This window comes from Ursus americanus, chromosome 19 (genome assembly GCF_024610735.1).
Source record: "Ursus americanus isolate L20-20 chromosome 19, mUrsAme1.1.p, whole genome shotgun sequence".
NCBI lineage: Eukaryota > Metazoa > Chordata > Mammalia > Carnivora > Ursidae > Ursus > Ursus americanus.
This window is the reverse complement of record NC_142145.1, coordinates 47544497-47571762: the sequence shown is the minus strand read 5'-3', so window position 1 is coordinate 47571762 and position 27266 is coordinate 47544497. Positions and strand designations below refer to the sequence as shown.

General features: G+C 40.1%; 2 protein-coding genes across 19 annotated transcripts in view; one reads left to right on the top strand and one right to left on the bottom strand.

The window, feature by feature from the left end:
* GREB1L (GREB1 like retinoic acid receptor coactivator) overlaps positions 1-22653 on the top strand; it is a 265250-nt gene extending 242597 nt beyond the window's left edge. For 5 of the 11 annotated variants that reach the window (XM_045781919.2, XM_045781921.2, XM_087869933.1 and 2 more), the window contains 10 exons: positions 591-746; positions 1032-1171; positions 3358-3519; positions 3666-3873; positions 11398-11563; positions 12491-12718; positions 13601-13742; positions 14590-14790; positions 17097-17235; positions 18567-22653. In XM_045781919.2, the coding sequence (XP_045637875.2) occupies positions 591-746; positions 1032-1171; positions 3358-3519; positions 3666-3873; positions 11398-11563; positions 12491-12718; positions 13601-13742; positions 14590-14790; positions 17097-17235; positions 18567-18730 (1706 nt within the window). In that variant the 3' untranslated portion in view covers positions 18731-22653. Of the gene's footprint in view, positions 1-590; positions 747-1031; positions 1172-3357; positions 3520-3665; positions 3874-11397; positions 11564-12490; positions 12719-13600; positions 13743-14589; positions 15000-17096; positions 17236-18566 lie in introns of those variants that run through there. The other 6 variants (XM_045781922.2, XM_045781920.2, XR_015727761.1 and 3 more) reach the window with 5 other exon arrangements.
* Positions 22654-24683: 2030 nt separating this feature from the next.
* The window catches only part of ESCO1 (establishment of sister chromatid cohesion N-acetyltransferase 1), a 71909-nt gene continuing 69326 nt past the window's right edge, over positions 24684-27266 (bottom strand). For 7 of the 8 annotated variants that reach the window (XM_045781929.2, XM_087869935.1, XM_045781926.2 and 4 more), the window contains one exon: positions 24684-25880. In XM_045781929.2, the coding sequence (XP_045637885.2) occupies positions 25733-25880 (148 nt within the window). In that variant the 3' untranslated portion in view covers positions 24684-25732. The remainder of the gene's footprint in view (positions 25881-27266) is intronic. The other variant, XM_045781931.2, reaches the window with a different exon arrangement.

Sequence of the window (27266 nt, the reverse complement as noted above, 5' to 3'; positions counted from 1 at the left end):
GGCAGTCTGCGTTCAAATCCGGGGTTACTAGCTCTCAAACGACTGCATACTGGGGCCACCTAAGCAGCTTTAACTGCCATAACAGGTGTCTGGGAACTAAAGGAGATTGTGGGGTGGCGGCCTAAGCACGGGGATTTTGTCTTACAAGCTCCCAGGTGATTCTCCTGGCGGCTGACACCGGGAATCTTGCTGAGTGCATCCCTATGGTCGCTTAGGCTGTCAATATCTTAAAACCCCACGACGAAAACTGAGGGAGAGCTTAGATCACCCCAAACTAAACAAGCTTTTCAGGCAATCTGGGGAGCTGGGATGGGAGACTAGTTGATCTCCTAGATGTGGGAGTTGGTGGACCAGATCTGTAGAGGTTCACGCTGGGGTCAGCGAGGGCATGAGTCCCCGCCGGCATGGGCCTGAAGGGATCACTCTGGGCCCCTCTGCCCTGGGACATGGGAGATTATTTTTCAGAAATGCCTGTGTCCACCCATCTGGGAGTCATGTCTCCTAAAACCTCTTGTCCCTGACACCTGGGAGGGAGGCTGGGAGGCCGGTCAGTCTGGCTGCTCTGCGCACTTCCTTTCTCCGTGTTTTAGGTCACAGTGAAAGCAATGAAGTCAGCCAGTCGGAGGGAGAGCCCTGGCCGGACATCGAGAGTTTCAGTAAAATGCCCTTTGATGTCAGCGTGCACGATCCCAAGTACAGTTTGATGAGCCTGGTGTATACAGAGAAGCTGGCGGCGGTCAAACAAGGTCAGTGCGAGCAGAGCTAGGCGTACCTCTGCAGGTCAAGGGACACCTAAATCAAGGCAGGAAGCTTGGGGCAGTTTAATCATTGAGAGCAGTTTAAAGGAATTCTCCTCTCTGCTTTTCCCTTCTCTTACACACCTACTGATCACCTTTTACTTTTCATACCTGACTTTCCGGGCATACATTACAGAATCTTTGGAAGAGCCTTTCAGGGAGTGTGGGGCTCTCTTCCCAGGAGTAGGGGCTCCGTGCATATCATGGCAAGGTTTTTTGCCCCTTGATACGCAGAAGCAATAAAGGATGCCAAAGCCGAGGAGCCGAGGAAACGAGGAACCGTGTCCATGATGCTGACCAAGTACGCGGCCTACAACACCTTCCACCACTGCGAGCAATGCCACCAGTACATGGACTTCACCTCTGCCTCCCAGGTGTGGCCCCTTGTCCTTGCCTGTTGCCCAGCGTGGATCTTGTGTGTCAGGACTGAAAAATAAGGCTCCCAGTTTCAGGACCTAGACAGAGGACACCTGATTTACGAGATGGAGCCGCTCATTTGTGAGCAGAATGTGGGAAGCAATTAGTTAAAATTACTTTGAGCTTATTAGGATTGTGGGCAGGGGGAGGAGCGGGGAGAGAAAGAAACTTGAGTTTTAGCGTCTGAAGTCACTTCATCGAAATGGTTACATGTGTCGTGTTTAGGTGAGCTGTTATCTGTGATCCTGAAAAAGTGAGATGGTATATTTGGTGAAAGGGCCTTTACCCTTTGGGTTGTTGACAAAAATGGTGTTTTTATCTAACAAGTCAGTTGGGTGTGCACTCTGAGCTGTGAACAGGCCTGCTGATCTGCACCAACCGAATCATATTCTTACTCCAGTGTGGGGTGGTTTCGATCACTAGGCATACGGAGGGGTCAATCGTTATCTTTTATTTAGAGAGAAGTGAGAGGTAGAAACACAGAAGGTGAGCCAATACCCCATAGTTTCTGGCTTCCTTTTGGCCAGAGCATCTGTAAACACAGTAGTCCAGAGCCCAGGTGGGGGATAAGTTCTATATTGCGTTCTCCCACTTTACCTTCTTGATTTTCATGACTTGGTTCTGAACGCCTAGAACAACTCTTCCTTCCTATAGGATGCGCTGATGGGACTTTCCCCAAACTTGCTTCTGCTCTGGAGGACCAAGTCTTCACCCTTTTCCCACAAGGTGCTAGAAGGGATATACTGAAAAACTGGATTGGTCATTCTGCTCTTCTAATACAAGCTATCTTTTATGCCCCATTTATTTTCTTGGTGTTCTTGAAGACTTTCGGTGGGCTAGTTTGTAATCCACTCACAATGCTTTATAGAATATAGAAGATTCAAGTCCCCGGTCTATAAATCATAAGCTTTTAGAAAAGTTATTAAAAATCCTCTGTTTATATAGTTAGTTTCTATGATTATAGTACTAAGTAGTATATTCCCACACTTATGAACAGAATGAACTAGAATTTAAGGGAAGAATTACAATACTGTTTTCCTATGAAATGTAACATTTAGGTTAAAACTCTTGGGAAATCTACCTGATTTCTAGCTGCTGCTGAAAATTGATGCTATCCTTTAATGAAGCCAAATACTGTCTGTGTTGTAAAGCACATAAAGACCTTTATGCAATTATTCAGTGAGCTGCGTTACTGAGAGAGCATGCAAACTTTATTATTTTTTCAAAGATGTATTTATTTTGACCGGGGTGGGGGGGACAATGGGAGAGGGTGGAACAGAATTCCAAGCAGACTCCGTGCCTAGTGGCAGAGCCCCAAGTGGGGCTCGATCCCACAACCCTGAGATTACGACCTGACCCAAAACCAAGAGTTGGCTGTTTAACTGACTGAGCCACCCAGGTGCCCCAAGCATGTGAACTTTATAGCAAAAATTATTTATTTATTTTTTTTAAGTTCTACGCCCAATATAGGGCTTGAACATGACCCCCAAATCAACAGTCACATGCTCTACCTACTGAGCCAGCTAGGTGCCCCCCAACTTTCTGGTGGTTTAAAAATATATATTAGATTTATATTTGCCTTCAGTAAGTCAAGTGGTCTTTTCCTGGAAGCCAGAGTTCTAGGCTAAGTGACTGTTCAGACTTCTTCAGCTTCTACTGTAGCTAGGAAAGATGGGGCCACAGAGGCATTTTAATGATGTCGGCCCTAATATTTTACTTAGCCAAATGATATTCATTTAGCCGGATCCACATAAATGGCATTGATTTCCCCCCCCCCATAACTGGGCACCTTTGAAAATGTTCAGAGAGCAGGACATGCTCCAGGGATGTTTAGCCTCTGCATGAGACTGAGCAGTAGTGGTTCTAAGAACATGAAGAATGCAAACAGTGCCAAGTAACAGACACGTCCCCACCCTCGGAGAGGCTGTGTAGGGCCGAGACGCTTGGCTCTCCTGTCGGTGGTAGCTACTGAAAGATGAAGCGTTTGCCTTTCCAACTCTTCCGACGTTGCAGGCACAGCCAGGTCTGGTGGCCTGTAGAAGATCAGGTTAGTTTGCCTCTCTTAACAACAACCTTAACGAGTGGTCTAAAAGTTTGCCAACCAGGAGCTTATATCCCCTTCCTTTCTTCTTTACAAACACAGATGTCCGACTCCACCCTTCACGCGTTCACGTTCTCTTCCTCTATGCTGGGAGAAGAGGTGCAGCTCTATTTCATCATTCCCAAATCCAAAGAGAGTCATTTTGTCTTCAGCAAGCAGGGCAAACACCTGGAAAGCATGCGGCTGCCCCTGGTTTCAGACAAGGTGGGTGACAGTGTCTGGATGCAAACGTTGCTTTCGGACTAACAGTCCCGACGTACTAGATTGGGTTCTCCGAACTTCTGAAATCTAAGGGTTTTAATTTCCCTTTTGGGTCTCTGGTTCTTTTCTTTTTTTGTTTTCCCTTTCAGCAGAATTTGAATGCAGTCAAGAGCCCTATTTTCACTCCTTCCAGTGGTCGCCATGAGCACGGACTTCTAAACCTCTTCCACGCCATGGAGGGCATCAGCCACCTGCATCTTCTGGTGGTCAAAGAATACGAGATGCCGTTGTACCGCAAGTACTGGCCCAACCACATCATGCTGGTGCTCCCCGGGATGTTCAATAACGCAGGCGTGGGTAAGGGGCCCCTGGGGCGCCGAGAAGGGCTGAAACGTCAAGTGAGCTCCATTCCCTGCACGTGAGACTTTCAGAGGTTCCCCTGCCTCTAGGAAGAGTCCTGTCCGCCTGACCAGAGGACTTTGATTCTTCTTTAAATTTGAATTTCCCTTTCCCTTTATTGCAGTTTTGCAGAATTTTAACTTCCAAGGGCTAGTGACTAAAGAAGTCACTGGTAGATTGAGCGCCCCAGGAAGGGTTTGGGAATCTTCCCAGTGTGAGCTGCCGATGTTCCCGGGCTGGGCCTGCTGCGGCAGGAATGGGATGGTGAGGTGGAGCGAAGCTAGTAGTTCACTGTGGTCGGGAGGGGTCTGGAGGTATCCCCGAGTCATTGCTAATCATTGTAAAGGCACATGGCAAGTTCTAAGGGGGTTTCTGTACATCAGGAAATTGGAAGCATCATTACTGCCTATGGCAGTCATCTTAAAAGCACCTGGATGAAGTCCTTCCAATTTTCCCCATGGAGTTTAAGAGCAATGGGCTGAGTTTATCAAAGGAGCACTTGGTTATCTGAGCGTGATAGAGCTGCGGGAGGCAGGAGACCTCCAATTGGATTCAGAGCTGTGTGTCTGGTCACTTCCTGAATCGTAGTTCTTAACCATTTTCCCTATCCGCTCCTGTGGGTGTCTGACCCACCGCAGTCTCCGAAGGGCTGAACATCAGCAGCAGCTAATTGACACGTTAGAGGGAAGTAGGAACATCCAGCCCAGAACCAGAGCGAATGCAGACCTGAGTTGTTTCTCTAAATCTCTAAATCTCCATTCCTTCTCTCCAGGGTATCCTCTTCCCTCACACCCGCCCCCATCTTTCCCTCCGCTCATCTGTCCATCTCTCTCCCTTCCTTTTTGAGTCTCTTCTCTTCTTGTTCTCCATTCCATTCCTTTTCATGTCCTTAAACCTTAGCTTTAATATGGGATGAAAATATTTCCAAAAACTAGTTTTGATTTTATTTTCCATGTTTATCACTTTATATCAAGTGAATTAAGGCTTTTCCATATTTCTGGTTCTCTGTCTTCTCCAAAACCACATATCCCCAAACTAACTCAAATATTTCTCCATATGAATACGATCCTCAAGTTACCCTTCTGTGCCTTACAGATCTTTAGGGGAATTTCCTCATCCCAGAGCTGACTGAATTTGCTTAGTGGCACTTTTGCCATTTTTGCAATAATTTGAGGAGAAACTAACATATATGCAAATGAAATACATGCAAATTATTTTTAATTTTTTATTTTGGGGAAAAAAACAGCATAAAATTTACCATCTTAGCCATTTTTAAGGGTATAGTTCAGTAGCATTCAGTATATTCACATTGTTTTGCAACTAATCTCCAAAACTCTCTTCATCTCGCAAAACTGAAACTCCATACCATTGAAAATTAACTCATTTCCCCTTTTCCCTGGCAACCACCACTCTATTTTGTCTCTGTGAATCTGACTACTTTAGGTACCTCATGTAAGCTTCTCATACAGTATTTGTTCTTCTGTGTCTGGCTTATTTCACTTAGCAAAATGTTCTTAAGGTTCATCTACATTGTACATGTGTCAGAATCTCCTTCCTTTTTAAGGCTGAGTAACATTCCATTGTATGTATACCCATTTTCTTTAGCCGTTCATCCACCGATGGGACACTTGTGAATAATGCTGCTATGAACATAGACATAACAAACATATCCTCAGGAACCCTGATTTCAGTTCTTTTGAGTATATACTCAGAAATAGAGTTGCTGAATCATATGGTAATTGTTTTTAATTTTTTGAGGAATTGACCTGCTTTCCATAATGGCTCTACCATTTTATATTCCTACCAACAGAGCAACATGTTTCTTCATATCCTCAGTAATAATTATTTTCTGAGTTTTATCTTTTGTTTGCTTGTCTTTTGATAATAACCATCCTAATAGGTAGGAGATGCTATCTTACTGTGATTTGATTTGCATTTCCCTAATGATTAGTGATGTTGAGCATCTTGTCACGTGCTTCTTGGCCATTTGTATATCTCCTTTGGACAATCTATTCAAGTCCTTTCCCTATTTTTTAATTAGATTTTTTGTTGTTGACTTCTGGGAGTCCTTTATATATTCTGGATGTTAACCCCCTCATGATTTGTAAATGTTTTCTCCAATTTCATGGGTTGCTTTCCACTGTTAATTATATCCTTTATACAGAAATTTTATTTTTATTTTTTTTAGATCTTTGAGTAATATTCTTTATTGTATGCTCTTATTTTTTTAAAAAACTTTTTAAATTTAAATTCAATTAATTAACATATAAATGTATTACTGGTTTCAGAGGTACAGGCCTGTGATTCATGAGTCTTATATAATAACTAGTGCTCATTACATCGCATGCCCTCCCTGTCCATCACCCAGTAACCCCAGCCCCCCACCACCCTCCCCTCCAGCAACCCTGTTTGTTTCCTACAGTTCAGAGTCTCTTATGGTTTGTCTCCCTCGCTGATTTCATCCTGTTTTATTTTTTCCTCTCTTCCCCTATAATCTTCTGTTTTGTTTCTTAAATTCCACATATCAGTGAGATCATATGATAATTACATATATATATATACGGGTATAGGTATAGGTATATACACACACACACACACTGCATCTTCTTTATCGATTCATCTGTTGATGGAAATCTGAGCTCTTTCCATAGTTTGGCTATTGTGGACATTGCTGCTATAAACATTGGGGCACAGGTACCCCTTCGGATCACTACATTTATATCTTTGGGGTAGATACCCAGTACTGCAATTGCTGGGTCGTAGGGTAGTTCTATTTTCAACTTTTTGAGGAACCTCCATACTATTTTCCAGAGTGGCCGCACCAGCTTGCGTTTCCAACCAACAGTGTAAGAGGGTTCCCCTTTCTCCCCATCCTTGCCAACATCTGTCACTTCCTGAATTAATTTTAGCCATTCTGACTGGTGTGAGGTGGTATCTCATTGTGGTTTTGATTTGTATTTCCCTGATGCCAAGTGCTATGGAGCATTTTTTCATGGATCTGTTGGCCACTTGTATCTCTTCTTTGGAGGAATGTCTGTTCATGTCTTCTACCCATTTCTTGATTGGATTCTTTGGGTGTTGAGTTTGATAAGTACTTTATAGATTTTGGATACTAGCCCTTTATTTCATAAGACATTTGCAAATATCTTCTCCCATTATGTCGGTTGTCTTTTGGTTTTGTTGACTATCTCCTTTACTGTGCACAAGCTTTTTATCTTGATGAAGTCCCAATAGCTCATTTTTGCCTGTTTCCCTTGCCTTTGAAGACGTGTCTAGCAAGAAGTTGCGGCTGAGGTCGAAGAGGTTGCTGCCTGTGTTCTCTCCTAGGATTTTGATGGATTCCTGTCTCACATTTAGGTCTTTCATCCATTTTGTGTATGGTTTAAGGAAATGGTTCAGTTTCATTTTTCTGCATGTGGCTGTCCAATTTTTCCAACACCATCTGTTGAAGAGACTTTTTTCCATTGGATATTCTTTCCTGTGTGTCAAAGATTAGTTGACCAGAGTTGAGGGTCCATTTCTGGGCTTCCAATTCTGTTCCACTGATTTATGTGTCTATTTTTTGCGTCAGTACCTTACTCTCTTGATGATTACAGCTTTGTAATAGAGCTTGAAGTCTGGGACTGTGATGCCACCAGCTTTGGTTTTCTGTTTCAACATTCCTTTGACTATTCGGGGTCTTTTCTGGTTCCATACACATTTGGGGATTATTTGTTCCAGCTCTGTGAAAAAAGTTGATGGTATTTTGATAGAGATTGCATCAAATGTGTAGATTGCTCTAGGTAGCATAGACATTTTAACTCTGTTTGCTCTTCCAATCCATGAGCATGGAACGTTTTTCCATTTCTTTGTGTCTTCCTCAATTTCTTTCATGAGTGTTCTATAGTTTTCTGAGTACCTCTTTGGTTAGGTTTATTCCTAGTTACCTCATGGTTTTGGGTACAATTGTAAATGGGATCAACTCCTTCTCTTTCCTCTCCTTGTTAGTGTTTAGGAATGCAACCAATTTCTGTGCATTGATTTTATATCCTGCCACTTTACCGAATTGCTGTGTGAGTTCCAGCAGTTTTGGGGTTGAGTCTTTTGGGTTTTCCACACAGAGTATCATGTCATTTGCAAAGAGTGAGAGTTTGACTTTTTTGCCGATTGGAATGTCTTTTTGTTGTCTGATTGCTGAGGCTAGGACTTCTAGTACTATGTCTAACAGCAGTGGTGAGAGTGGACATCCCTGCCATGTTCCCGACCTTAAGGGAAAAGCTCTGTTTTTCCCCACTGAGAATGATATTTGCTGTGGGTTTTTCATAGATGGCTTTTATGATATTGGGGGATGTTCCCTCTATTCCTACACTACAAAGAGTTTTAATCAAGAAAGGATGCTGTATTTTGTCAAATGCTTTTTCTGCATCTACTGAGTGGATCATCGGGTTCTTGTCCTTTATTTATGTAGTGTATCACATTGATTGATTTGCAGATGTTGAACCACCCTTGCAGCCCAGGAATAAATCCCACTTGGTCGTGGTGAATAATCCTTTTAATGTACTGTTGGATCCTATTGGCTAGTATTTTGGTGAGAATTTTTACCTCCATTTTCATCAGGGATATTGGTCTGTAGTTCTCTTTTTTGGTCGGGTCTTTGTCTGGTTTTGGGATCAAGGTAATACTTGCCTCAGAGAGTTTGGAAGTTTCCCTTCCATTTCTATTTTTTGAAACAGCTTCGGAAGAATAGGTATTAATTTTTCTTTAAATGTTTGGTAGAATTCCCCTGGGAAGCCATCCGGCCCTGGGCTCTTGTTTGTTGGGAGATTTTTGATTACTGCTTCAATTTCCTTGATGGTTATGGGTGCACAGAAATTTTAAATTTTGATGCAGTCCAATTTACCTTTTTTTTTTCTTTTGCTGGCTGTTCTTTTGGTGTCCTATCCGACAAGTCACTGCTACATACAACAGCAAGCTTTTCACCTGTTTTCTTCTAAGAGTTTTATAGTTTTAGCTCTTGCATTTAGATCTTTGATCCACTTTAGTTTTATATAATGTAAGATACAGGTCCAGCTTCATTCTTTTCCATGTGAATATCAGTTTTTCCAATAACATCTGTTGGAGAAACTGTCCTTTTTCCATTGAATGGTCCTGACACCTTTTTCAAAAAATCACTTGACTGTACAGTCCCTTAGGACTGGCCCAAAAACACAAGAGCATACTGCTAGGCTCTGTATTCTTATCCCATTGGCCTATATGTCTGTCTTTAGGCCACTACTGCATTCATTACTATCATTTTATAGTTAAGTTTTGAAATTAGCCAACTGTGAGACTTCCAGCTTTGTTCTTCTTTTTCGAGGTCGTTTTGGCTATTGAGGGTCCCTTAAGATTCCATATGAATTTAAGGATGGATTTTTTTTTTAATTTCTGCACACACACAAATCATTAAGATTTTGAGAGGGATTGCATTAAATCTGTAGATCATTTGGGTGATATTGACATCTCAACAATATTACGTCTTCCAATCCATGAACATGGATGTCTTTCCATTTACCTGTGTCGTCTTTACTTTCTTACAGCAATGTTTTGTACTTTTTCATGTACAGGTCTTTCACATGCTTGGTTAAACATTTATTCCTAAGTATTTTATTCTTTTTGATGCCACTGTAAATGGAATTGTTTTCTTAATTTCCCTTTTAGATTATTGTTAGTGTGTAGAGACACAACTGATTTTTTAGTTTTATACCTGCAACTTTGCTGAATTCACTTTTATTATTCCTAACGTTTGTATGTGTGTGCAGAATCTTTATGGTTTTCTACATATAAGGTCATGTTGTCTACAAAGAGATAATTTTCCTTCTTCCTTTCCAATCTGAGTGCCTTTTCTTTCTTTTTCTTGCCTAACCAACTCTGGCTAGGATTTCCGGTACTGTGTTAAATAGAAGTGGTAATGGTACAATGGAACAATCCTTGTCTTGTTCTTACCCTAGAGTAAAAGCTTTCAGTTTTTTACCATTACAATGTTAGTTGTGGGCTTTTCATATATGGTCCTTACTCCACCAAGAATACAAAGTATTATACACATGCTCTTGGAAGGTAGATTTTCCTAAATCTCTAGTAGTACCCTTGATCTATTCAAACTGTTTTTCTAGTTCCTCCACAGATTTAATCGCTTTTTTTAGCCTCTTCATTTCATTACCTACATGTTCATTTTCGGGTGGCCCACTCATAAAATTTGGCTGCGATGATCATCTTTTTAATTTTTTTAAATTCTAATTCCAGTGTAAACATATAGTGTTATATTTGTTTTAGGTGTACAATATAGTGATTCAGCAATTCCATATATTACTCAGTGCTCAAGTGTACTCTTAATCCACATCACCTATTTCACCCAACCTCCACCCCCCTTCCCTGTAATCATCTGTTTGTTCTCTATAGTTAAGTCTGGTTTTTGGTTTGTCTTTTTTTTTTTTTTCTTCATTCGTTTTGTTTCTTAAATTCCACCTGTAAGTAAAATCATATGGTCTTCGTCTTTCTTTGACTGGCTTGTTTGAGTTAGCATTATTTATAATAGCCAAATTATGGAAGCAACCTAAGTACCCACTGATAGATGAAAAAGGATAAAGATGTGGCGTATATACACAATGGAGTATTATTCAGTCAGAAAAAGAATGAAATCTTGCCATTTGCAACGACACGGAGGATCTGATGATCGTCATCTTAATAATCTCTAATAGTACTTACCACATGTTAGGCACTGTCCTGAGCACCATAAAACAATCCTGTGAAGTAGACATTATCACTGTCTTCTTACACGTGGAGAAGCCAAGGCATAGGGAAGTTAACTTTTTCACTGTCACGCAACTAGAAAGGGGTGGAGTCAGGATTTATGTTGCCAGCATGGCTCCAGTCTTTTACTATACCATACTGCCTCTTGCAAAAAAGCCCATCTAGGCAAAGGATGCCACTTTCTAGAATCTTCTTCAAAGAAGACATTGCTGTCAATCTCCTAAAGCAGGGGATACATTAGTATAAGCAGCATACCCACTTACTGCAAACCTGGCCACTCCCTACAGCAGGACATGCAAGTGGCTGCTTCTAAGACTAACAGCACGTCTTACGGCTTTAAAAGGACCTAACCAGTAATAAGCATTTCCTCTATGTGGTATCCTTTTCCCCATGAGGGAAAATGGATTCTTGCAGAAGCCCTCAAAGTGTATGTAGTTCATGAATCATCTGCATCATCAAAAACTGCTCTGGTTTCTGGCCCTTTATCAGACCTAAAGTAAATCTCTGGTGATGGGCTCCAGGAGTCAGCATTTTAAACAGACTCCTTCAGTGATTCTTATTTTTACTCGTTTGAGAACCACTGCTCTGAACAATTGGTTGACCCTCCCACCCTGCATGGTCACCATGTGAACAGGCATGCCTGTGGAATGTGAGCTGTCTAAGGGGTTTGGGTCAAGCCTGAGCGAAGGATGTACAGCTGTGGTTGTTGCCTTCCAGGTGCTGCCAGGTTTCTCATTAAGGAGCTGTCCTATCACAATCTGGAACTGGAGAGGAACCGCCTGGAAGAACTGGGAGTTAAACGCCAGTGTGTCTGGCCTTTCATCGTTGTGATGGACGACTCGTGTGTTCTGTGGAACGTTCACAGTGTTCAGGATCAGAGCAGGTAGTAGTACTTGCCAAGCAGTTCTAGGGGAGTATGACCTAATGCTAGGAAGAAGACCCTTTCCTCGGCTACAGTTATGGATGGAAGTAAATGAGAGAGGTACAGCTTTCCAGAGCAAAACAATGATCCAGGAGACTACCTTCACTACACTCTCTCTTAAATTTAGATACTCAGTGTGCCATTACATTCCTGGACTATTTCTGCATCACGGCTTTGGTTTGCTATAAAGTCTGGAAAGGCGCTATGATTTAGAAAGTCCACTGGCTCCGGAATCAGACCTGCTTTTTAACCCCAGCTCTGCTTCGTAACTACCTGGATGAAAAGGGAAAGTCTTTTCATCTGTCTCAATTCCATCACTTGTAAAAATGAGGGTTGAGCCAGTATCAGTGGTTCTCCTTCCTAGGACAGTGGTGAAGGGGGTCCATGAGGACCAAAGAATGCTAAACCTGGAGCAGTCCTATGCAATAAATGGCCCCCAAACACCAGGAGCACCCCCCACTGAAACACTTTCAGGTGACCTTCCAGCTCTCACATTGTGTCTGTTTCCACTTGCAGTAGTGAAGCCAGTGACATTTTCATATATTCCTCTGTTATACCGTAGTTACCACACTGGGAGGTATACCTATGTGCTTCTAACCTCTGGCTCTCGGTAACTCCCTGTTCATTATTCACTTTGAGATGGGCTGGGTCTCTTTCTCTGCCTTAATGCGGTAAGCCCCACTCCCAAAAGGGAGCTTCCTTAAGTTAGCAGTGACAGGCAGCATGGAAACTAGGCTTGACATTTTTTCTATTCCAGGCTAATATAAAGTAAACCAGCTAATTATATCCTTTACAGATATTAATACTGTATAGTAGTGTTAGCCCTTCCTAAACGACCCTCAGTAGTATTTATTGATCTCTTATTTAAACCAACTTCACATTTCACAGCCAGCCCATGGAAGCAGGAGTTTCCAGTAAGAACGTGTCCTTGAAGAGTGTCTTGCAGCATATTGAAGCAACACCAAAAATCATCCACTACGCAATCCTGGGCATACAGAAATGGAGCAGCAAGCTGACTTCTCAGAGCCTGAAAGCCCCATTTTCTAGGTGCCATGTGCATGACTTCATTCTCCTCAACATAGACTTGACTCAGAACGTGCAGTACGACTTCAACAGGTAAGTCAGGCCTCGTGGAGGCAAGTAATCCTGGCAAATACTGATTGCTTCTGTCCAACTCTGACCCCTATAATGTGTCTATTCCTTTGACTTGGTCTTTGAAAAACTGAGAATCTCTTTTTGTGGACAAGGAGCGGGGGGATCACAAGCCCCTAAAGTGCCCCTTCATAATCCCTCAAACTGACCCAGACCCTTAAATAATATTCAACAAGAACTAAAACAGGGACAAAAACTACTATGTCAACACAAATCAGTCCTTGGACCAATAACCCATTGAAGGTGAACTCTTTCATCCTCAGAACTCAGAAGTTAATCCTTTCCCTAAATGTTAGTAAAATCCAGAGGTCTGGATCCTTTAGGGAAGAGCCAGCGGGTGGCAATAGAGCAGGCTAGCCCTGGTCATGCCTCCTGAATAAATAATATCCCCATACTGGAAAATCTGAGATGGCCAAGCGAGGAATGTCAGGGACCATAAAGTCCCTCTTATGTCAACCCCCAACCCTGTAGCTATTAGAATATGCTGTAGCTATTTCGTGTCTGTTTTAAATTTGGCAAATGTTTCATCCTGTTTGCAGCCAGGATTTTAAAACTGGGAGCACCTCTGCATTCGTGTCCCACGAGAGTATGTATTATGTGCAGTCCTGTTTCAGTTCAGCAATACCCAAGGCCCCTTGGGATATCTAGGGCCAAAGCCATCTCACTTTCTCCTCCTTTTAACGACTGCAGTGCCCAATTCAGGGGAGTCACAGGCCAGTGTTAAGAGGGCCAGCTCCAGGCAAGGTTGATTCCAAGTCTGTCTCCTAACAGCTGTGATGCATTTGTGTGTGATTACCATGGCTCAGATGTGACAGGTAGAGACCTATCCCTGTGATTATGATTTAGGTATTTTTGTGAAGATGTTGACTTTAACCTGAGAACAAACAGCAGTGGCCTCCTCATCTGCCGCTTTAATAACTTCAGTCTCATGAAGAAACATGTTCAGGTTGGAGGGCAAAGGGACTTTATCATTAAACCAAAGATCATGGTAAGTTTGCAAGCTTGATTCTACTGTTGACAATTAAGACAATTTCTTACTAATATTTATTTGTTACTAGGCACTGGCATTAAGCACTTGGCACTTGACTGGGAAGTGAGATAGCACAAGGCAGTCAGTTCCTAATGCCAAGTTTGCAGTCTCATTCCCCTTACTGAGGATTCATCCAGAGCAAAACATAAGATGTGAAAAGTCAACAGATCTACTTTTCTTTAAAGACTTAAGGCTTAACAATTCCATCAAATCTTCAGTTTCAAACTTAACATTCTATCTTCATGAACTAGCAAAATTAACATTTTTACATTCTTTAATACATAAGAGAAATGTAAATTAAGATGCTTGTCTGTTCCTTTGCCACGTTTTTTTCTTTAAGGAAAATAATACCAATCAACACCTGTTGAGAGTGAATTCCATGCACCTACCCATTTCTTTTAAGAGATTTACTGGTATCTAATCATCTCTAACATGTGAATTCCCCAGTGAAGCTTAGAAACCTCTTTGCTTTTATTTTTTGGATCTGGTGGGATGCGATTTAACCCATCCACATCCAGCAGCGCTGTGAAAGGCTTCCTGTGGGCCTTCACAATGTTGCTAAATGCACTAACTTTCAAAGAAGCCTACATTTCTCCTGCCCTTGCCATGTGTTAAGTTAGACCCAACCTATTTCCAAGGGGACAGAACTTTTTCAGAAGCCAAGAACGACTTACATTTGAGCCCAGCATCTGTCACTGTGCTACTGCTCTTATTTGGGGACCGTTAGCATGCAATGCAGTTTTTCCTTGCCCGTTTCATCCAGTGACAGACATATCTCCCATGATAATCTCGGCTCTGATTTCAGGTGTCAGAGAGCTTAGCACCCATCTTGCCCCTTCAGTATGTCTGTGCTCCCGACAGTGAACACACACTACTGGCAGCCCCTGCGCAGTTTCTCCTGGAGAAGTTCCTTCAGCACGCTTCCTACAAACTCTTCCCCAAAGCCATCCATAACTTCAAGAGTCCTGTGCTGGCCGTTGACTGCTACCTTAACATTGGACCAGAGGTAAAGGGAAGAGGGCTAGTACTGTGCTTTTACCCACTTCCATCCATTTCTTTCCCCTTTTAGCTCCCATTCGAAAGCTTGAATGGAGACAAAAAAGGAGCCTGGGATATACTGCAAAGGCTCACACAAGATGTGATGGCAACTGTCCCTCCCCATACTACTTCCGCTCTCCACAATGAGCCAGTGAATACGCAAAGCTTAGCTCAGAGGTCAGTTCCACTGAGAAGCCTACCCATGACCTTGGACAGAAGCAGCTGCTTGCTGTCTTACAGTGTATCAGACCATATTATAATCACATGATGTCTCCCAGGACACAGTTCTTCAGAGGCACACTGTGTCTTCACCACTGTTTTAGGCAGAAAAGGAGCTCGGTGATTGCTGAACGATTTAGGGGATCACAGGAAACCTTTATATAGCTGTCACTTCATTACCTTCTATTCCTGGATTTCTTTTTTTTTTCCCATTGTTAACTTATTTTTCATTCTTTCTCTTGTTTGTTTCAAATTCTCCATCAGTTTTAGTTTTTTAAAAAAAGTTGTCACTTGCATCTTTAGACCACTGATGGCTTTTGGAACTTTTTAAGGGCTTCCACCACTAAGCTTTCCCCTATGATTATTAATATTCTTTTAAAAATATTTTATTCTATTCATTAACATAATATCCTTGTAAAGAATTTTTTAAAAAATAAAAGGTATAAAGGGAAAAAATCACTTGTAATGGAAACAGTTAACACTTTGGTTTACTTTATTTCCTTTCTTTGTATTGACGTACACAATCTCTCAGACTGAAATACAACTGTATTCAATTCTGAAAACTGATTTTTTTAAAAAGATTTATTTATTTATTCATTTGAGAGAGCTGGAGCACAAGCAGTGGGGAGGGGCAGAGGGGGAGAGGGAAACAGGCTCCCCGCTGAGCAAGGAGCCCAATGCAGGGCTCGATCCCAAGATCCTGGGATCATGACTGGCCCAAAGGCAGACACTTAACTGACTGAGCCACCCAGGTGCCCCCGGGAACAGATTTTTAATTCAAATAGCATCAACACTTTACATTCTCATTCTTATGAAATTTTAGTAATCTACACTGTGGGTTGGACCATAAATTGTAGAATTTTAGAGGCAGAAGGAACCTTAAAAACCATCAGGTGTAATAGTGCCTTTTATGTTATCTCCAAACTCCTCCACCCCAGGGCCCAGGGCTCTAGACGTTAGTAGTAGTAGTAGTAGTAGTAGTAGTAGTAGTAGTAGTAGTAGTAAAGACTATGTTGTCTAACAGCAGCTAATACTCACTGAATACCTACTAAGCAGTTTACAGTATTTATTCCACAAAACAGTTCTATGAAACAGGTACTGCTGTTATGTCTCCAGACAAGGAAACTGAGGTATGGTAAAATGAGGGCAGCTGCTCAAAGTCACCTACTAGCTACTAAGCAGAGGAACCACTTATTTGGATCCCAGTGGTCAGGTCCACACATTAAGCCATTTCACTGTTCTCAAGGTCTCCCCAACTATCTTACTTCCCTGTAATTTCTGTAACATTATATCCTGTACACGCAAGCCATACAGAGCTAAATTTTAAAAATCATGCACTGCTGGGGGTGCCTGGGCGGCTGAGCTGGTTAGACATCTGACTCGATCTCCACGCAGGTCTTGATCTCAGGATCGGGAGTTCAAGCCCTATACTGGGCTCCACACTGGGTGTGGAGCCTACTTAAAATATGTACTGCTTGAAGCTTCTGTCTGACTGAAAATTTAAGTGTACCTAAATGAAAAGCTGATTACCTTATTGATGAGAATTAAAAAATTTCTCATCAAAACATTTAATCTTTTCTAAATATACCTTTTTGTGGAAGGTAGTTTTTCATTTTATGAAGACGTTTAGGTGGAGAGGCCTGTTTTGTTTCTTACCACTAATTCTCTCAACTGTCCTTCATTAAGAGAAACAAGATTTAAATAAGTTCAAACTTGGCACACTAAATAAAAGAGGTGCATGATCCTGGGGTCCTGGGACCGAGCCCCGCATCATCGGGCTCCCTGCTCTGCTGGGAGCCGCCTACTTCCTCTCCCACTCCCGCTGCTTGTGTTCCCTCTCTCGCTGGCTGTCTCTGTCAAATACATAAAATCTTTAAAAAAAAAAAAAAGGTGCAGAGTTTAAATAACCAACCTATTTAAGTTTCAATAGAAAATTTACCTCCTTTACCTTATCCTGAAACAGCTAAAGAGAAAGGCACTGGCTCACTCAGCTAACATAGAGATGTTCTGCTTGCTTTTTGAAATGCCCATGCTATGTCTGCTTGATGATTCCAGGTGGCCATATGCTACGTCAGCTCCAGGCCCCACTCCAGCAATGTCAGCTGTAAAGGGCTGCTTTTCAGTGGACTTCTCTTGTACCTCTGTGACTCTTTTGTAGGTGCTGATCTTCTGAAGAAATTTAAGTTTCTAAAAGGTAAGTCAAATTTAGTGTCTTTTCCTTGTGAATGCCGTTGTTCCCCCAGACAAAACAGGGAGGTGAAACATATAAAAAAGCACTTTAACAATCGTTTTTACTAGTAAGTTGAACACCTTGCTTTTAAACCAGGGCCACAATTTTCTTAACTGGGGTGGAGGTGGAATCAAGTTGTTGTTATGCCAGGACAAAAATGCAGATATACCACAAGAAATGTGACCACATTTTGTTTTTGCCACTATTAATTTTAGAAAGGAATGATGCAATGTAAGCAGAAATAATGCTTCTCAAATAATCGAATTTTAATAAAAATCAGGTTAAGAGTTGTGATTCTGGTATAGAAGCTAAAGTGGCTTCAACAGGTATGCACTATACAAAAGAGATGTGCCCAAGAACACACTGCAGATTAAGCATCACAATCATGACAAAATGACCTCTGAGGTCAGTGAATAAAGGAGGATTCAGAATATTGTGCACAAGCCACTGTGGAAAACAGTGTAGAGTTTCCTCAAAAATTAAAGATAGGATTAATCATATGATCCAGTAATTCCAGTACTGGGTATTTACCCAAAGAAAATGAAAACATTAATTCAAAAAGATATATGCAGCCCGATGTTTACTGCAGCATTGTTTACAACAGGCAATATATGTAAGTAACCCAAGTGTCCCACCACAGATGAATAAATAAGGAAGATGTATTTATATACAATGGACTAACTCCACCATAAAAAAGATCTTGCCATTTGCAGCAGCATGAATGGGCCTAGAGGGTATATAATGCTAAGTGAAATAAGTCAGAGAAAGACAAATACTGTAAGGTTTCACTCGTATGTAGAATTTAAGAACAGATGATGTTGTGTGTATTTATATATGCATAAAATGCACCTGGAGTGGGGGGGGGTGCCTCCCAGGGGACATTTGGCAATATCAGGAGACATTTTAGATTGCCACATTGGAGGGTGCTGCTGGCATCTAGTGAGTGGAAGCCAAGGATGCTGCTAAACCATCCTACAAGAACAGAACATCCCCCATAATAGAATTATCCAGTGTTGCTAAGATGGAGAAGCCCTGGACTAGAAACACAGAACATTGGTTTTACCAATGGTCACCACAGGGGAAGGGGAGATTTTTCACTTTGCACTCTTAAACTTTTGAATTTGTAATACTACTTAAATAAAAAATAAAATTAGAACGAATAATTGTGATAGGTCACTTACCTATATGTTGGTTCTTAGATGTCTTAGCTTAGACGATATAATCAGAAAAAGATGGTAGGTTCTTTATAATTTCAATCCCTGAGCCTAAGATGCATTTCTGTCTTTCTTTTGAAGGTGCTACCCTGTGTGTCATCTGCCAAGACAGAAGCTCCTTACGCCAAACAATTGTCCGCTTAGAGCTAGAGGATGAGTGGCAGTTCCGCCTCCGGGACGAGTTTCAAACCGCTAATAGCAGCGATGACAAGCCCCTCTACTTTCTCACTGGCCGCCATGTATGAGCTTTTGAAGAGACCAAAAATAGCAAAGGGATGCCTAGGTGGGGTGGGGCAGAAACAATTATTTAGGATTTTTTTTTTCCTTTAAAGTACAATCACTGTGGAGCAAAGTGCAACATATTTGTTCTCCAAAGAAATCCACCCCTCCAACCCCAATCTGACCCAGGTCTTGGGGGGTACCACTCTCTTTCAGTTCCACTGTCAGGACCTTAAATTCAGGTTAACTCCACCCTAGGCAGTTATGCAATTACTTAAGACATGGTCTGCCATGGGAGCCTGAGGAGGATATACTTTGGAGAACGAACATGGAGTTTGCATTGTTTTTTCTACTACACTATGTTAGGGGGAAAACGGACTCTCGGCATTAGCTAGCCTGAATGTGTTACATGAGACTCACACCGTTGGTGTGGAATTAATTGAAGATTAACGTTTGAGGCCTGAACCCTCAGTTTCTCTTCAGATCTGTACTTTGGTACAGTATTACTCAGGGGTCTGAAATGATAGAATGTAGAAGATATTTGTATTTTAAAAAAAAAGAAGTAGCTTTGTCTTTCTCTGTGCAGTGTTAGTTTAAGATTTATAATCTTATATGTATTGAAACTTTTGGCAAAATTTCCACAGGAGTTAAAAGTTTACTATTTAAACTGAACAAACAAATCAGTAAATGCAGAGCAGGCACTGTATGCATTTATGCAGCTTCTCCTTGCTGAAATTCCTTTGCTTTTTTCCCTCTTTAAAAATGTTTCCAGTCTCTAAGCACACTATGTCTATGAGAATATGGAACAGAGTTTAATCTTGTACAAGGAGAACCTAATTCAGTAGTTGAGCCAATGAAAGAGCTTTCAGCGGTCACCATACCCACCCTGTTTGGTTGGAATGAAGCAGCTGGCACCAGGAAAGCTAAAGGTCAGGCTATGGTTCTGTGCAGAGTAGAAGTAGTTTGTTTCTTTTCAGGGCCTCAAGCAACGCTTCCTTTAAAAGACATACCAAATGAGTATCAGCTCCCTTATACTGACGACAAGATAAAAACTGCTGAAATGGGAAACAGAGCCGGAGAGGAAGAGAGACAACTGTTTTAATCCTACCAGTGATGCTCTCTGTGAGAAGTGAGAAAGATTCCCAAAGTTTCTGACTCACTAAAATCAGCAGGGAATGTTTGTTTAATATCAACAGTATAAGTTTCTACAGGTTTCTCACCAATATATTTTAATCAAAAACAGACTTTTAGAAAATGTTCAAGAACAAACTAAGTCTATTGGAAGTTTATGCTTAAATTACTCCAGTTCTCATCACTAAACAATCTCTTTTGACATTTTTCTTATTAGCCCATATGTACCACTTAAAATGGCCATTTTTACTTGAACGGATGTCTTACCTGTGGCCTGAAACTACTGAGAGGGGGCTGCCTAGGCCTGCATTTACTTAGAACAAATAATGTTAACTGACCAGCTTTATTGGCCTGTGATAACAAGGAGTTTACAGTAGTGAAAAGATGGAATGTACTAATCTGAAAATGGTTTGCAGATCTCTTGGTTTTTAATATAGCTACTTATGATGCTTTAAATGTATTTTGAAATGAGCAATTCCTTTAAACCCCATTTTTTAAAATTGTCCTTCAAAGAGGATCTGCCTTATGTATTCTTTAAAAATACTCCTTAATTTTAGTACAGCAGAAGTTTTGGTAAAGAGGTACGTTTTGAAGCAGGTTGATTTAGATATGAATGTATTTCAATTGTTCCTGTTTTGCTGAAAGGGCCTAATGCAGATGATATCAAGAAACCCACTGTTTGTGCAATATTCCAATAACATTTACTATACAGAACAAATAAGATACTTGAAATAATTCCAAAACAGTTGTACCTGGGGCAGATGGCCTCTCAGGGTTTCTTCTGGCTTTATGGCTTCAAAGTCTAAAGCATGTTTTTTAAAGTAGTAACTTTAGATGCAGGTACTCCATGGCTGCATTTTGAAAAATCAAGTAACTGTGATCTCTTATATACTATTTAACCCCATGGAAGAGAAATGCTAGAAAAAAGCCAAAAGACCATAACCCCAATGATGGAGAATTCCAACTGACCTGCCTATTCTTTTCAATGCCTATATTACTAAGGTTTGGATCTTTTAAAATCCCCTTATCTGTAATTCTTTAGAGAATGTTAAGTCCTTCTCCTTTAAGGATAAAATTGCACAAGCACAGGACACCATGATTTGTTAATACATACCTTGGTGTGTTCAGCTTCAAGCCTTGCCATCCTTTAGAACATTGTGGTATGAATGTGTTTGCTAGGCCTGCATAATAATTGATCTATAGACCTGTTGAACCTTGCCATGTAGGACAGTTCACACAGGTTAATACTGAATGTAAACTAAAATTAGAATGAGAATTGTTGTATTCAATTATTTTGGCTGTAACTTATGCAATTGCTTTTTGTGATTTTTAGAAAAGGAGGCACCTGTGTTACTTTGTTACTGTAAAATTTTCTTAACCAAAATTTGGTGAATTTCACTAGTTGGTCTACCTCACATTTTGTTTATGATTCTAAATTGTCTTAAGTTGTGTCTACAGTATGTTGTCCTTTCATTTAATTTGGTGAATGTATTAAAATTCTCTCCCACCCCCCCCCAAAAAAGACAAAGTTTGTTTTCCTTTCACTAATTTTCTAGTATGTTCAAAAGTGGAATGAGCTCCCTACCACTGGCAATGTCCAAAAAAGACACAAAGTCCACATATCACAGGTTGGATGACTCTAAGATTTGATTATTCTGGCCTAACAGTCCAAGAAAGTGTTAAATAAATATTTGTTGAATGAAAATCTGTAGCTTATACAAAAAGATATACACACTTTAATATAAAGTATCTATACACCATGCCCATTTGCAGAGTTCCAAATTAAATATGGATGACAGATCTACAAATTATTATTAGAGATATTAGAAATTGTATATCCCCAATCTTTTATAGATGGCAACTACACTTATTTTGGCATCCTCAGAAACAGAACTTTGTGTTGTGAGAACTGTGTAGTATGACAGAAGGTGTCACTCTCCAAATTATTTCCCAACTACCTACTTTTAAGAATAACTTTGTTATTCCAGAAAAATGCCTGTCAGTTCGATTATGTAAAGACTGCTTAGCACAGTAGACTTTGATAAAGAACCATGAAAACACTCTTCTAGGACAAGGACCCTTCGCCGTTTACAGGAAGGGCGATAAACATTTGTTAAGTGTGGTGACAGATTCAGAAGCAAGCAGAAACTGCCAGTGTTCCACTACATATTCCAAAGCAGCTGCTCCATTGGAAGGACCAAAAAGCCATGAAACTCGGACCGCCATACCCTTGTATTCAACTACCTAATGCTGGAACAACATCTAGGCAACAAATCCTCTTCAGGCCTCTCTTTAGTTACGGAAACTGACCAGTAAGCTTTCTCTAGAACACTGCTCTAACACTGAGACCCTGGTTTTACTGACAGAAACCATCACTAAACGTGGTTTCAGGAAGGGCCACTGAGGCCAAGGTTTAAAGCCATTCACACAGTAAATTCCTTCTGCTCTTTACTGTCAAGTACTGAGCTAAGGAAAGCATCCACTTCAGTGACTATGACAGCAGATGGAGTAAGTTAGAAGAAAGAGAAAGCAACAGTATGTTTTCTGACCACTTCTTTGTTCTGTAAGTAGTGTATTTTATTTTTACTAGAATGGTGTGGCAGGAGGAGGGGTTATCATAAGACAGTATCTTCCCTTTATGTGCCAAAGGCCCAAGAGCCATGAGAATAGGTAGAAGACAAACGTGTATCTGCAGTCACTCTCCAGAAACCAACTCAGCAATCTTAACTCCTGGTGAGATACAGCTAGGGATAACTGTATCTGGGCAGCCATGCGATGTAAGCCAGAACAATTAAAATGTCACTGCATGTCTATTGTACTTATTGTCCTTATGACAGTCATGCTTCATTCGTAAAATGATTTTTTATAATTCTTGCAATATATAATAAAACCAATGCATGTCCATGTAGAAAGGGCATAACTCGTAAAACCTTGTGAATCCTATCTATACTTGTAGTTCCTTTAATGTCTATATACTAGACATTTTTTTTTTATTAAGATTTTTGAGAGAGAATGAGAGAGAGAGAATGCATGCGTGCAGACATGAGAGGGACAGAATTTCAAGCACACTCCCCACCAAGTGTGGAGCCTGATGCGGGGCTCGATCTAACGACCCTGAGATCATGACCTGAGCCAAAATCAAAGAGTCAGATGCTCAACTGACTGAACCACCCAGGCGCTCCAGACATTTTTGTAATGAACCAACAACTATTCGAGGGCAGCTGACAAATTCATAGACATATTTATACAATCACAATTATAGAATCACTTCTTTTGAGGTTTGACTGTGGCCATTAGTGTATACTCACTGTGTCTGTTACTGCCTCCACCACTCCGAAAAGACTGCTCTTCTTTTTCTAGTGTCATTCTTCAGCCTTCAAATGTGATGTGATAGTGCTGACCATTCTTGATTTTTAAAACTCTTCTTTTGGTTTCTACCATTCTCTTCTGATCCTGTTACCTCTTCCCAGGTACTCTTCTCTGAGACTCCTAAATGATGGTGTTCCTCACAACTCTCTCCCATCCTGTCATTTTACAAACCCCATGGTAGGGACATCTCTTCTAAACCTTTGAATATTTACATTAATAAATTTCCTTAGTTCAAACTTCTCTCAAACTCTAGGTCAACATATCCAGTTATATACCAAACAGGTATCTCCACTTGGAGATTCTGCAACCACCTCAAAATCTGTACCAAAACTGAGCTCATCCTTTCTGGTCCAATCCTCCCAACATAATTCTCCAGTATTCCCTTCTCAGTCAATCCATCTGTCTAGTTACCAAGTCAAAATTCCAAATTACCCTAGATTCTTTGCCATGATCCTTCTCCAGTTGGTTATCAACTCTTTCAATTCTTCAATTGTATCTTCTCCAAGTTTATCTGTCTCATCTTCATTAACACATCACAGCTTTAGTTCTGTTTCAACATTTTTCACAGACCGCTACAGTAGTCTCTTAACCTTTTAAGCTCCAGATTCCTCATTGGAGTTGTCATGATAAGAAAATAATGCAGCACCATACAGAAGGTGTGACACATAAGCAAACACTCAAAAGTTAGAAGTCATTAATACTATCCTTAGAGAAATACCTAGATTATAAAAGTTATTTGAGGGGCTGTGTCTTCAATATAAACATGAAAATAATGGTTTTCCTAATAACTGTAACATTTAAACCAACCAATCAATGTATATTCTTTACTCCCAGGTCTCCTTGAAACCACCAAGTTTGGCTCCACAAAGAAGCATACTATGGCTTCTATGGAAATTAGGTCTATATTATGAAGTTAACACCTACTAGAGCATCTATATTATTCCTGAAAATGTCATCCTCTTCTTAAAAAGTTACGCTCCCTGTCAGGCAAATGAGGACACCAGGGATGACTAGAATAGTTTCAAGTACAAAGGGAAAGGGAGTGTCAAAAGTCAGACTATCACGATGAGTCAGAGGGAAATATTTACACCCCTACAAACAGAGTACAGAGCTTTACACCACTCTGTATGTTTAAAAAACATATATCTATAGGGGGATAAAATACACACCTGCTAATTTAAAGCCCTAAATTTTAGCTGGTTTTTAATGGAGATAGGATTATTTCAGCTCATAAAAATAATCTATGTTAAACCATAGTGATGCTTCATTCTTGGGCTATGGCTCTTTCTTTCTCTGAAAGACCAGAAAAATTCTCCTGTTAGGATTTTGCCTTTTGAAGACCAAGTTCAGAATCGTTACAGACATACTGGTCCTCTGGCAAACTGGTGAAACTTGTAAGAAGTCAGTGTTTTAATTCTATTTTAAGGTATCAAACTTAACTCCCTGAAAAAGCACAAATGACAACACATTATCATCACATTTGTCACTTAGAAAAAGCTATCAAGTATTTTATTATTTTATTCTACATTATATACAGGTCATAAAAGGCCACAGCAGTTTTTCAACATATAAACCCTTTAAAAGTAGAGGGCACTATGAAGGATAGACAAGTATCAAAATGAAGTCCAGTAACGTGGGCATATACTCAGTGTAGTATTTCTGAGGAATAACAAAGCAGATACCAAGTCATCCATAGTTAGCTTACAACTATTCCACAGGTTTTTATAAACCTCTTTGGGATTTGTTAATAGCCTAAGTGTGCCCAAGTGCCATTTATTTTAAGAAATAAAACCACAATGAAAAGAATAATAAACTTTAGAGGGTACTTTCTAATTCTAGTCACTTTATAGGCTCTCCAAGAAGAAAAGCCTCAATTCTTTACCACCTTCCACTTCTTCGTGCATCTAGAACAGGAAAGAAAGAAATGGAAGAAAAAGCTCAATATTCTGAATTCTTCCTGCTTATTTGAAACTTTGCTTTTTTGCAGGGGTTCCTTCAAAATGTATTTCAGGCCCTTTAAGAATTAGCTTTGAATTCCTTAACATGCAATATTGCACCCTCCTTGAATAAGAACCAAAAACATTGGTTTCCGCTCTGTAAAAATACAATCTTTAAAACTATAACTGGTATCAGCAGATCAATATAAAAAAATACAGTACCAAGCTACACTGGTATATTTCCATATTAAGAACTTCAAAATATACTTATCACTGAGACCATAGTCCTTGCATTAGTTTTCAGTCCACTATGAACAATTATCTGCTGCATGTAAACATGTCTAAATAACTATAGATAAAATACATCAATCATAAATTTCTGTAAAAGATAATAAAATATCTTCTTTAAAAAACAAAACAATAATAAGCTATTACTGCATTGTTTCCAATTTTATGAAAATGGAACAACCTCATGGTTGTTGCCAGTCCTGAGTTCATTGTAATAAAAATGGCCCTAGTTCCTGGTTAAAGTCAGCAACCAATCCATTCTCTTCAGTAGATGTCTTCTAGTACTGCAGGCACGAATTTGTTTTAGGTGCTATTTTGTCCATTAATAAAATTATATACCAGAAACTGACCAGTGCCACAGTACTGTGTTGCAAATAGTTTTCCATCAGGAGTGGGATCTGAGAAAGCAATTTCTTCTTTACTCAAATATGAGCCATATATAAAGTTACTCCTATTAAAAAAGGGGGGGTGTGGAAGGGTAAAAAAAAGAAATTAATATTTTTATCATTAAAACTGGAAAACTCTATCAAATAAAATTTGACCAATAAGATTTTTTAGGTAATGTTATAATGTTCTAAAAATTGTTGAAAATAATTTAGATTATTAATAATCTGAGGTAAAAAATTTTTTTTATGAAAGTAACAATGGTTTTAAAAAACATTTGCCCAACACCTTTTCATGATAAAAATATGCAACAATTGTGAGTAGAAGGAATTTCCTCAACCTGATAAAGACTGTCAGGGAACATCAAAGTTAACGTGAAAGACTGAAAACTGTTTCCCGAAGATCAGGAACAAGGTAAGCTATCTGCTTATACCTCTTCTATTCAACAGTGTACTTACTGCAGGCTCTACCCAGGGTAATTAGACAAGGAAAAGAAATTAAAAAGCAGATTAGGAAGGAAGAAGTAAAACTACCTCTTTCTGGAGATAGTTTTGGATGATCTTATATATATATAAATCCTAAGGAATTCACACAAAAAAACTATTAGATCTAATTAAAAATGAGTTCAACAAGGTTGCAGGATACAAGAGCAATATTTAAAAATTAACTGAATTTCTATATACTTGAAATTAACAATCCAAAATGAAATTTTTTTTTTTTTTAAAGATTGTATTTATTTATTTGACAGAGACAGAGACAGCCAGCGAGAGAGGGAACACAAGCAGGGGGAGTGGGAGAGGAAGAAGCAGGCTCACAGCGGAGGAGCCTGACGTGGGGCTCGATCCCACAACGCCGGGATCACGCCCTGGGCCGAAGGCAGACGCTTAACCGCTGTGCCACCCAGGCGCCCCCAAAATGAAATTTTAAAAACAATTTCATTTATAATAACATCAAGAAAATAAATACTCAGGATTAAGTTTTAACAAAAGAAATGCAAGATCTGGAAACTTAAATAAATAGAAAGACATGCCATGTTTATGAATCACAAGAACTAAAGCTGGCTTTGCAGAAATTAAGCTGGTCCTAAAACTCATATGAAATTGGTAGAGTCACTAAACAGTCAAAAGAATCCTGAAAAAGAACAAAACCAAGGAACTCACACATCCTTATTTTGCAACATATTACAAAGCTACAGAACTAAAAACAGTGTGCTATGGCATAAGAACAGACTGATGGAATAGAACTGAAGAGTCCAGATATAAATCCTCACAATCAGTGATTTCTGACATGGGTGCCAAGGCCATTCAATGGAAAAGAACAGGCAGTTTAACAAACGGCACCAGGACAACTGGATATCCACATGAAAAAGAGAATGCTGTTGGATCCCATCTCACATCATGCACAAAAATTAACTTAAAATGGATCAAAGACCTAAATGTAAGAACTAAAATTG